The sequence below is a fragment of the Anomalospiza imberbis genome, chromosome 1 (genome assembly GCF_031753505.1).
Source record: "Anomalospiza imberbis isolate Cuckoo-Finch-1a 21T00152 chromosome 1, ASM3175350v1, whole genome shotgun sequence".
NCBI lineage: Eukaryota > Metazoa > Chordata > Aves > Passeriformes > Viduidae > Anomalospiza > Anomalospiza imberbis.
Window position 1 is genome coordinate 138,021,153 of NC_089681.1, and position 12,622 is coordinate 138,033,774.

At 44.5% G+C, this 12,622-nt stretch overlaps 1 protein-coding gene across 2 annotated transcripts in view; it reads right to left on the minus strand.

Annotated features, from left to right (window-relative positions):
* ITGB1 (integrin subunit beta 1) overlaps positions 1 to 6,826 on the minus strand; it is a 43,241-nt gene extending 36,415 nt beyond the window's left edge. Inside the window, exon 1 of one of the 2 annotated variants that reach the window (XM_068173249.1) lies at positions 6,654 to 6,826. In XM_068173249.1, the coding sequence (XP_068029350.1) occupies positions 6,654 to 6,662 (9 nt within the window). In that variant the 5' untranslated portion in view covers positions 6,663 to 6,826. The remainder of the gene's footprint in view (positions 1 to 6,653) is intronic. The other variant, XM_068173256.1, reaches the window with a different exon arrangement.
* Between the last annotated feature and the right edge of the window lie 5,796 nt (positions 6,827 to 12,622).

Genomic DNA, 12,622 nt, shown 5'->3' on the forward strand with positions numbered 1-12,622 from the left:
ATCAACCATGCTTACCCTAACTAACCTTGTGGATGATGATAGCAAAGATTTCCTCATTTCTCCTTTTCATTAACAGAAGAGGGAGCATTTCACTTGCTGACTGGACAAGCACAAAGCCTTCAGCCACTCCATTCTCAAAGATGTGTTAGCAATATCAGAAGTCATCCTGATACAAAATCTATTCCAAATTTATCAATAACCAACTACTAAAATGTGTCCTCTTTTGACACCTGGAAGAGTGCTTTGATTTAACATCAAAAAGATTACGTTCTTTTGTATTTGTTTCCAGTTCTGAAACAGGCTTTCCTTTTAGTTGTACTCATCTTTAATACAAAACCTCTTTACCCAGGATCTGGAATACCAGACAGCTGAGGGTCTAGGCAGAGCTGGGTGTTGTCAATTTAATACTTAAGCAGGTGAATTTGTGGAGGATGCTGGCCAAGCAACTAGAATGCCAGGTCCTTCAAATGACCTCCTATGGTCCCCAGGATGCTCCTGGATGCTCTGGTTACCCTACTGCTCACTGAAGAGCATCCTCTGCTTTGTGGAAGATCATTCCCAGCAGGTCTTGCCAGCCTACAAGGACCCAGAGCACCTGAGGACAGATCAGATGCAGCCTCCTGCACAAGGGGAGGATATGACTCTTGGTGCCACTGCCCAAGGTAACCACATGTTAACACACATTAAACTACAATTCCACCAAAGAAAATTAAAAAAGACCAGAATGACAGCTTATCCCCCTTTCCGAACGGGCACATCCTTATTGCAATATTTACTTCAAGGGCAAGAGTATGCCAAACTACACATCCCAGTCTCAGGTTTGTTTTCCAGAGACCAAGTATGCACTGATATCCAAGATACCACCTTTGACTCATCACCATTTTCTAAGTGAAATACTGACTCCATCTAAATTAATCTGATACAATTATTTTTCTACTCTTTTAAATAACCACAGATCAGTCATCTTTGAATAAGGGTAAGTTCAGTGTTTCAGTTCAGCCCAATATATAATTACTGTTTTTCATTCTACCACAAAGGATGAGAAAAGAAGAAACATTTCACTTTTTCTGTTCAGCTTCCATATCAAAAATGCTTTTACATGTACATCTACAAATTTTTTAAAAGAATTGTTAATAGCTATAACAGAAAATTAAATACAGGTACTTTGTAGTATAAATACTAATGAGAAATTTGTAGTTTAAAACAAGAAGAATTCATGCAAACAACAGCCCTTCTTCCTGCTTTTGCACTAGAATGTACCAAGAGCAGTAGTTAAAACTAAGTGAGTCAAAACTAGGACTAAGTAAGTGATCTCATACAAAACACAAAGCAGAAATAGGAGAACTACAAATATTATGCCAATCATTTGGGGGAGGAAATACTGGCATTAGGTATTGTATATGTTGCAGTTTATGAGCATTATAAAAAGAAATCTGCACTTAAACATGGTCTTACAGGTCAAAATTTTTGAGAAAGCAACTTTTATAGTCTAATAATTTGCTGACAAAATGTGAGAACTGCATTAATTTAACAAAGATTTGCAAAACATTTTTCTGCGATAGAAAGGAATGAAAAAGATGGTGAGAAAAGACCAGGATCTTCTCAGCTCTTACAAGCAATAACAAAGTTAAGATTCCAGCCTCAGCTTTGTTACTCAAAGCCTTCCCCCTCTAATAAGACCACAAGAATACTAATGGTATTTTGTTGCTGCTGTTGAAAAAGAAAAAATGAAACACATGAAACTGCTTTTAAGACAGAAAGCATGTTTCATAAGCCATTTTGCAGCTGACTGTAAAGACCAATGAGAAAGATATATTTAAAAAAAAAATCACTAAAATATTCAAGAGCCTCTGCTCAGTGACACCCTAAAGATTATTACAAGTAGGCATTCTATCACCTTTTGCAAAAAACCCCATTAATATTATAGTCTCATCAGGCTAATTCCCCTACTACGTGCTTGGTTATGTGCAAATTTTGTTATAGATTAGAGACTTTACCATTTTTATGAACATATCCAATCCATTAATGAGAAAATACAATAGCCTAGGAAGTCCACTAACCACTCTGATTAGTTTATGAATAGAAAAGTATTACAAGGTGGTTATTACAAAAATACTTGATGTTTAATAACAACATTCTGCTAAAGAGAGCACCCTTAGTACTGAAAATGCAATCATATTATTTAGTGATGTATAGAGAGGTGCCTAGTGTCTCATTTTTCCTTCACAGAAGTTAGAATTTTCATTTTCTGTGTAACATTCCCAAAATAAAGTGTTCAGCAAGCTTAGATGTGTCTTAAATTGGGCTAGAAACTCACACAGCTAAAACACATGACAATTTCTTACAATGAAGCCGTATATACTTTTTACTGGTTCTTACACTAATAATCCACATGGTGGGAAAGAAAAAAGTTCAGAGAAAAAGTCTTCTCATAAATTTATTCTGACTTACAGTTTTAGGAGTTTAGGTTACTGGACCACACCTATTTAAAATAGGAACAAATTAGGGGAAAAAAAAAAAAAAAGAAATAGAATATGTCTTCCCATTTGTGGGTAAACACAAAAATGGCTTTGTAGGCTACCCCAGAAACGCCATAACCACAACAACTGACAGATACTGGTCAATATTGTGGTCCCCTCTGGTTACCACATGACAAGAAAGATCATCCTTTTTAGAAAGTTGTCAACACAATACACCACAGAGCAGAGCAAGGAGGAACTACACAGTAAAAAGGAGAACATATCTGCCACCATAAATGACAATAATCAGCAGCATTAGAACTATCCAACAGGTTTTAATTTTCTGACACAAAAGGAGCATTAACTCACACATAGATATTGCCAGTATCTGCCCAGGAGACAGAGCCACAGAATTTGTTAATCTATTCATTTGTTCTCAGATCTGTGATACTCACTCCCATTTGGAAAGCAAACAAACATCCTCTTCAGAAAAAAACCAGCTAACTCTCCCCTACAATAAAAACTTATTGTCATGTACAGCTCTGAGATGTGTTTGTCTAAAAAATATCCCTGCACACCTACACCAGAGCAGAAGCCTGAAAAACCTTGAGTATGGAACCAGCAATGTTTGAAGTGGCAGGGAGAACTGCTATTAGAAGGTGACTTCAGAGCAAGGCAAGTGGGGCGAGTGAAACAATTTGTGGAATCAGCAATATAAAGACAGATGGGAGAAGAGAGGCAGGAAAACACAGACTGAACTCTGAGTTTTCTGCTGCTGGGAGACAGGAAATTTTCTACCAGGCATAGAATATAGCAGCTGACTTAAAAATCTAGTCATAGGGGAATAGTACACATACTGACAAGTATTTTTAATGACACTTTCAAAATAAATCTAACTACATATTGCCTTAATTAAATTTTTAAGATTGATTAAATTTATTTAATTGCTTTACGAGCTCTAAGAATAGAAGTAGCTTAAAAGGCAAAGAAAAGAAAACAAGAAAAAAAGGCACTCCCAACAAGGATTCCCTCTCAGAGGGCTGACAGCAGCTCCTAAGAATTAAAAGGATGCCAAAGGGATTGGCCATCCTAAAAAAAAAAGTTGGAAAAAATAAATCACTTGACATTCTAGAAAAGCAAAAGAGGCAGAATAGGCTCTGCTATTGTTAAGTATGGATTCTGTCTTTTCTGGATCTATCTAATCAATGTCTTTTTCAAGAGCCATGTGAAGTGGCATGAGCAATCTTAAAGCCAGTGATTAATACTGATTTAACTTTATTTGAGCAATGCCTCACTGATTACAACAGCCTGTCTTACACTTGGAAAGGAATGAAAAGGAATAGGAAGGTCAGGTATAGCAATGGCCAGCAAGCTCCATCCAGCCTCCCTCCACAAAATCCACTCCCCACACCACATGAGAACTACCAGAGAAAGCAGCACAGTCACACATCCACCTCCTGTGCAGCAGTGACAGGGACACAAGCAAAGGCTGCACCTGCATCATGAGCAGGTCCACACTGAAGACACCTAGGCCTCAGCCCACGTGCAGGAGAGGAGCAACAGGGACTCTGCATGGTTGTCCACTAGAAGGAAAGGGAGCCTGATGCAGAACTAGAGCCTTTGCTTACCAAAAGGGTTCCATCAAGACAAGGTATTTAACAGCCTGCTGAGCAATCACAGCTGTACTTGTTCCAGTACCAAGAGCCACAGCCAAGCACAGCCTGCAGCAGACTGATGAGAAGCTGGCTAAGTGTGCATCACATCACTCAGCTAAATCGAGACTGGGTGGAAAGGCAGGCATGACAACTATTTACAAACAACTGACAGGCACTCATACCAGCAGCAGCAAGGGAATTCTATTCAGGGCAAGGGAGACCACAGCACGTGCCCACCCCATGTGTGCACGGCTCTCCCCAAGTTCGCCTTTCTGCTACCCCAGTTACCGACTTCCTGAGCTGCTGCTACAGCAAACAAGCTTTTTTCATATCTGAACTACAGCAGAGCTACCCAATGAGAGGTATGGAGAGAGGAATGAAATCATGAATCAGGAAGAAAGAACAGCAGGAAAAGTTCTCAGACAGTTTTTTTTCAGCTTTGGGAATCACTTCCCAAAGGAAGTGGTGCAAGGCTAACCACTTGAGTCATTTAAAACACTCCAGACAAAGCATTAAAATTCTGCACTCCCATCAGAAATTCATGCACATCCTTAGAGAAACAAGCATCCCTCCAAATCAGTCCTTCACAAGGATGGGCATTACTGGGGACATGGCACAGATCAGACAACTGAACAGAGAAAGCAGAATGAGCTCCCTGGCTGAACCCACAGAGAACAACAGAGTTTTAACTGCTGACATTTCATTTTGAAATAAATATGGTTCATTTATCATGTGGCTGGCAAACTGATAAAGCACTTAGCAGCTCCAACTTTGATTAAGGTAAGATTATGCATGCCTGTCAGCTTTTAACCTTTCAGCTGAAACATCTCTGAAAAGGACAAAAGTTGAAGGTGTTCACATCTTAAACTTGTCTTGTCTTGCCAATCTATTGCCAATGGCTCACTGTTTTTGCAACCCTTATAAATAGAGCCTTAGGCAAGCTTACAAAATGCTACCTAATCATTACCCAGAGGCAAGTAATATTTTTTTGTGACAGGAGAATGAATCATCGGTTTCCTTGCTGGGACGGATGTGGACAACGAATGTCTTTGCTACTCTTAGTCTTGTTTAATTTAGTCTAATTTACATCTTTCTAGTAGTATAATACTACTTTTAAAAGGCCCATACAAACAACCACCAACAACAAAATCCCCTCACTGCTACCAAGCTGCCTCATTTCTCAAAACTAATTTTTCTCACACTGCCACCATCACTACCAAATGATCTGTGTGCCAGGAGTGCAAGTTATTTAAATCTGTTTCCACATACATAACGTCCTGCTTAATTTCAACACATTAGCACACAAGTAGCATTAGCTGTGAGTGGTTCCACTAATCTAAATGGAGACAAACGTTACTCCTAAAGGTTTGTGTATCTTGGCATGAACAGAACTGTAGCAGCAATGGCACATCTACCAGAAAAATCAACATTTTCACCCAACAGCTATGTGCACATGTGCTGGCATGAATGGACTGTTGTATTCTATCAAGGACAAACGAAGAAGCAAACATGAACGCTCATCAACTTCTTTTCATAAACAGTCACAAAGACTACCTAATGAGTTTAACAGGCAGTCAGATACTTATTCCATAACATAAAGACATCTGACCCATATGGGCCTGTGAGTCAGAATGAACTTCCCATCGCTCCATGTTTCCTTCCAACGACCAGTAACTGAAGGAAATAATAGGAGACAAAGCATTGCAGTACTGCTGTAAGATTTTTCAGAAATCCCCGTGTGGGACATGGCATAGAGGCCTCACATTCCCACTCCATCCCGACACAAGTTTACAGCAAGCTACAGAGGCCCAGAGCCAGTTTGGACGGATCGAGCAGCCAAACGCTGCACTGCGACCATCCCGTCATTCAAACCGCACATACCCCGCTCTCAGCGCTCGCTTTCTGCACAAATGTGCGGATCAAAGCCCTGGGTACTCAAGTTCCTGCACTGCCTCACTCCTTTCGTTCCCATTCCTGTAACTCCAGCGCCCGCTTGCCGCGGAAGGCACCTTCCCCCTTCGGACGCCCGCCCTCCCGGGAAGCCGCCCGAAACTTTCCCAGCCGAGTGCTGCCCCTGTCCCGGGCACCACCGGCGGGAGACGGCGGCCGGCACAGGGCACGGCACCGGCACGGCTTCCGTCCCTCTCGGAGAGGGGGGCTCGGGGCGCTGCCGGGGGTAGACACTACCTCGCTGGTACGGGTAGGGCCGGCCCCGAGCGGACAAAGGCCCGGCCGGCCCCGGCGGCACGGGAGGCCCGCGGCCGCCGTCCCGCCGCCACAGGAAGCCGCAGGCTGGGCCCGACACCTTCCCGCCCACAGCGCCGGGCGGGCACGGCGGGAGGCGGCGCCCCCTCCTCCGCCCGGGACCGGCGCCGAGGGACCCGCACACGGGGCGGCGGCGGCTCCCGGCGCGGGAAGCGGCGCTCGCAGTCCCGCGCCGCCCGCCGGAGCCCGCCCGAGGCGCTGAGCCCCGGGGCGGCCACAGGCACCGCTCATCTCGCTCCCGGCAGGCTGCGACCCCCGCGCGTCTTCCCGTTACCTCGGCCATGGCTCCGGGCAGCGGGCGCGCTCCGGCCCGCCCGGCTCGCTGCGGCGGCGTCCTGGGCTGGGCTGGGCAGGGCTGGGCGCGGCGGGACGCCCGGGCTCGCTCCTCGCTGGCTGCCCGCCGCCGCCTGCTCCGAGCTGCTGCGGGAGCCCGGCCCGCGGGGGAGGGGAGGGGAGGTCCGCGCTCCGCTTTACCCGCCCCGGAAACGCATTCCTCCCCGCTGCCGTCAAGCGGCCCGGGGAGGCGTCAGCGGCGCGGCGGGCAGGGACGGGAGAGCCGCGCTTGAGGCGGGGCTGGTGCCCGCTTCCCGCTTCCCTCCCGCTTCCACCCGTGCCGCCCGCCAGCGCCTTATTTGGCGGGGTTTGCCGGCGGCTCGGCCGCCCCCGGGCCGGGCCGGTGGGTGGGGACGGGGCTGGGGCTGCCCCGCGGCCCGCTCGCTCCCGGCAGCGTCGAGAGGCTGTTCGAACCCAGCCCTTTTCCAGAGGTCTTCCCCTGCTCCCCTCCCTGCCTGGTTCCACGCGCGGACGCAGCGCGGAATCTGGGCCGAGGGGGATCCCCCGTCCCTCTTGCTGGCAGCTGTTGCCAAGAGCAGTGGAAGTCACTAAGTGATGAGTGGGCTTGTCTGGTGCTAACACATGCTCCGAGCTAAAAAGTCGCTTTCCCCAAATCCCTCTGCCGGAGTCTGCTGGTGTTCGGAGCATGCTCTTGGTATTTTAAAGTGCACCCCTTAAAATATACTTGGGAAATTACCGATTAAAAAAATGAAAAAGCGTGCCTTCCGACACCTTTTTGAAGGTAAGGTGTTGGGAAACACAGCTCAGAGCTCTAAGCACTGTGCCTTTATGTGTAGCTACTGGAGCTTGAGTCAGTTCTTGTTTTTGTATGGTTAACTTAACCAGCAGTGCTGCAACTTGTTCATCATTTTAATCACTTTCCCCCTGCTTGCTTTCTAGCTGCATTTTGGAATAAGAAGGGAATGATTCTAGTTTACTCAAGTGTGGCCTGTGATTCAACCCTGTGCTCCTCTTGGGCAGTGCGGTGGTATAGGGTGCAGTCTCGTAACAGCTGTTTTAGCAGAAGCTTTTAATGCTGGTACAGCTGTAATTGCAAAACTTTTAGTGGTGTTGGAAAATGAGACTGAAATGACAGACTACTGCTCCAAGCAGCTCCATCAAAAGCAAGCACTGGATAAATGAAATGGTAACTAAATGATTTTTACACCCAGAGATAAGGACAGCAGGGTCTATATGTTTCTAGAGGTGAATCAATATATAATATTAATACTGCCAGTAAAGAAGAAAGCCACCAGAAAGCCAAAGTTTTAAAAATGGTAAAAATTATTGCCATGCAAAGTAAAAGCAAATGCTGGAGGGATAGTGGTCTGCAAAAAATGTGGGACACTTAAGTATTGGACGATAAAAATTAGTTCTATCCAAGGTATTCTCTGCTTCTTTATTGCAGGGAGAAAAAAGCACATCTGGTGCTAATTATGACAAGGTTGTGGATTTTGATCCTTGTATGGGCCAGTCACTTAAAAGATGGACTCAATGATCCTTGTGGGTTTCTTCTAACTCAGAATATTCTGTGATTTTGCCAGAATATGCAAATAGTGAGCAGCCGTCCACTATAGTGTGCTGCAAAGAAGTGGTGGAAAAATGTGCTACCGAGATCACTGGGGCTCTGAGGAGTAAATAAAAGTGCTCAACAGACTGGTTCAAGTGCTACCCAGTGCTCTGCTCAGACCTTATTGTGACAAGTAGCCAGTGGCTGGCTGTGCTGTGCAATAGGAAATCAACAGGAAAAAGTCTCACAAATGGCTGAAAAAAAGTCACTGAATCATTTGGCTGCTTTCTGGTCTCCTTTGGAGAGCACAGATGGGTATGAAAATCATGAGTTATTTTCCAACACTTGTGAAGTACTAAAGATGCCAGAAAAAAAAAAAAAAAAAAAAAAAGGCTGGAGGTATCTGAGCCAGTAGGCACAATTGTAGGTGATGTCAAAATGTTTAACGTAGTGTTTCTATACTGCAGTGTACATGACATCTGGGAGAGTGAGTGAGCAGTTTTGCACAGGAGTGCTCAAGAAAAGATGGGTTTTCATGGATTGAGTGGGAAGCTGGGAAGTGTTTGGTTCACGGTTAACTTATCTTGCAGATACAGATTTTATTATAACTTTTACATAAACACGAATCCCAAACCAGGTTTTGGTGTGTCCAGTGTTGCCTTTGTAAAGAAGCCAGCTGTGTAAATCAGGGTGCCCAGCTGCAGCTCCAGGGCTGGGGCTGAGTATCCCTGTGCCAAGCAGCTCTACTGCAATCCCTCCCAGTGCCTGGCTGGGAACCTCTGGAGTCAGGGGTCACTTGGTTGCCTCAGGAGCCATTGCCTCCAGAGAAGCAGGAACTGGTTGGTAGGAGAAGCTGCAGCATCTCCTAACCAGTTATCAGGGTATTTCCTTGGCTGCAGTTTCCCGTTTGCCACATGTTGCTGCCAAGCTGCTGAACTCTGACTTACTAAAGCCCAGGGAGCTGTCACCCTGTTCTCCAGCATCTTCTCTACTCCTGCAGCTTGCAAAGGGTTTAGAGGGAGATATTTTTCAACCGGGGCCTCAATGATAAGAAACACAGGATGTGTTTTAATGTGCATGGTTTGCACATTAATACCCAAATGCACATGCCTCCCATCAGGGCACCCATTAGGCAACTTTGTAATCTCACCAGCCACTAACACTTCTACCTTTACTTCTTCATACTGTACAAGGTATCTCGCTCACCTCTGCCCCAGGGAGGGATAATTTATCTGTACTGCTCCACTTTCCCAACAAACTGTGTTACTGACAGCAGAGTACTTTCCCTTTCCACCCCTCTTTTTTTCCTTCCCTGCCTCTTCAAAATGCTTCTACCCTACTTAAGGTATTTTTTTTTTCTTTCCAAACTAAAGACAACCAAATTATAAACCCGAGGTAAAAAATCATGGTCTAATCACAAAAGATAGATAAAGGGTGGGAGAGAAAAGAGGAAGTCAAAGTCATTTTCCCAAGGATAGCAATGAAGCCAGGAAAAGAAAGCAGGTCTCCTGGGAGCACATCAGGCTGCAGCCACCTGGGTTGAGCTGGCAGCGGGAGCACCCAGTTTTCCTGGCCTGACCTTGGAGCAGAGCAGCAGCAGCTTCAGCCACTGTTTCGTTCCAGCAGCATCTGTGCAGTCGCCAAGGGGCACAGTGAGCACTGAGACCTCGCTGGCAGCTGGTCGGCACTGGGCTCTGGCTTCCAGTGTGGAGGATGGAGATGTTAGGGCTTGGACACAAGATTCGTAGAGAAGTATTTTTAGAAGGGTCACTTAGTACAGGAAGTGATGGTGCTAAATGGTTGTGGTCATTGCTTTTGATAACAGCACTATTTGGCTCCTCATGAGGAATGAGCAACACTTCTCTGGAGGCAGCCTGTCAGACCTGTGCAGTGTGCCCTGATATGGAATGCTGTGTTTACACTGGAGCCATGTTCTCCTGCCCCACACAAGGAGTGAAGTGAGTCACAAATGTTCAGCCAGGAGATTGCCAGAGACTGTATCCTGCGGGCAAAGGTTTGCTCTGCAAGATTGTCTGCCTGCTGTTCACGGGAGCAATGTGCAGCACTTAGGTGCGATAGAGCTGATATATTAACACCTGGTTTATGATCAATGCTTAGATCTCTGCTTTGTTCAATCGACAGTCCTGTGTTTAACATAAGCCTGAAAAGGTCAGAGTCCACCAAGCCCTTCCTTCAGCTCACCAGTGTTTAAAAAGCAACTTGTGGCTGTCAGGCAAGAAGAAAGGGGAGGTCACCAGAGCACATGGCCCTTCTGGTGGGACTGTGCCCTTGCTGGCACAGAGCAGGCTGTTGGAGCAGAGGGGCTGGGGGACAGCTTTTGTTACAGCTGCACTGTGCCTTCTGATGCTTCCTCTGACTCGTTCTCTGCACTTCCTTCAGCTGAGGAGCTGCTCTCCCCTCTGTGTGTATGTTTGGGAAGGCTGAGCTGTTGCTGTTAAAATCCCTGCTGCCATCAGCATACACATTCCTTCTCGTTTGTCACATGGACTTATATCTTCCAAAGCACTTTTGTGGGACTCCTACATCATTGTGAAGAGAGTTTGTTCTATGCAGAAATTCTGTAAGATATTTTGATCCTCAATAAGCAAGGCAGGAATCCTTTTTCATCCTTAGGCATGAACTACAGGTTGCCCCTATGTTCCAAAGTAAAAAAGTGAGCAGGAGTTAAGTGAAGAGACTGAAGTCTTAGAGATTTATGTTCAAGCACTCATACTCATGAGAACACAGGGCAGAGGACTTCTGCACCAGCTCCTTATGTTGCTTGAAATTAATCATGTTTTCTAAAGAACTAGATTTTAAAACCTCAGGCTGGAAGATATTTTAGTGTTTAATTACACATGGAAAAATGCCTTTGGGAGATTAAAAATATCCCCAAAGGATGGTAATTCTGAATGCACAGTAAGTTTCTGAGATTCAGCAGTTAGTTAATTCTTACCATGTGCTGGTTTTATTCTGTGAAACTCTGAGATCACGTGCCTGCATATTCTCTTCCCTCCTTCTCAAGGGGATTCCCACTGTTTAGACAAGCAGCTCATGCTCATTCAGGGGAAAAAATGAATTCCACTGCCCCCAGAGAAATGAGCAAGGACAATTGCAAGAATTCTTCAGCTTCAGTTTTGCCCAGAGGGACATTCTGCAACATTTTAAGCTCAATGCAGTAGTTATTAGTGCATAAACTTACTGAAATTTAGACTTTTGCAGAGGAGAGGAAGGATAGAAATGAGAAAGGAGGATTTTGGTCTCAGTTACAGAAAATGTAGGAGATGGTAGCAGTCTACTAGTACTGAGAGCGGGAGTAAGGGCAGATTTAATGTTCATTGATATATAGGGGAAAGAGGAGTTGTGTGGAAAACAGAATATTTTAAGCAAGACTAGTAGGCAAGAAAAAAGACAAAAATAGTCTGAAGGAAATAAATTGTAATGGTACCACTGGGAAAAGAGATTTGGGCAAATGGAATGACTATTGTATGAGGTGATTGGCCGTTCTAGTAGAAAACAATGGCAAAAAAGTCAGAACAGAATATTTTTCCTAATACTATTTCTGTCAAGTAGAAGAGTCCTATATTGAGATTGTTCTGAAACCCCCAATTTATCCTCCCCATTATTACACACCTGAAGTTATTTTCATGATTGTGTTTCTTCAAATAATTTCATTGACTTTTTTTAAAAGTTTTTTTTTTAAGGCTCATATCTAAAATGCTTTGGCAGTAATGATGTTTGGATGAAGATGTCAGAGATTTACAGCCAGAATCTCTCACTTGTGCCCTCTCAATGATCCCCATATGATGTCATCTTTCTAGAACAACTGTCATCAATATTCTTTTTCTTAAGAGGTTATGTCTGGACCTTAATAGCAGTTTTGCTTGAATATTGATTTATCCCACTGCCTTGTCATCTAAGCAGAGTCTAATATAAAGCAATTCTTGACTTTCTGTTGTCTATTCACCCAGCTTTTCTTGCCTTCTTTATGATTCTGACAGCAGCTGCAGTTATTTTGCAGCAATAAGCTGTGTAACTCGCAGGACTCATCAAGCAAATAATTGAGTTTCTCAGTCTACAGGTTCAGGCTCTTAATGAAATTCATCATCAGGTAGAGAGTATTGTAGTTTGCTAGTATCCTTGGCAGTAGTATATTCTGGCCACAGAATTTAAAAATACAAAGTTCTGATTTTAGCTGGGTGTAATGAACCAACAAGGAATGAAAATGAAAAGACAGTTGTTGATGAACTTGCATACAACAGAGAGATTCACAAACAATTTTGAGAAAAGCTCAAAAAGAACAAGGTTGAACATTGCAAGGAGGTGAATTGATCACTCTAGTACAGGTTAAAAATGTATTTTAAAGTTACAATGTTTCTAATGCACATGCAGGCCATCCT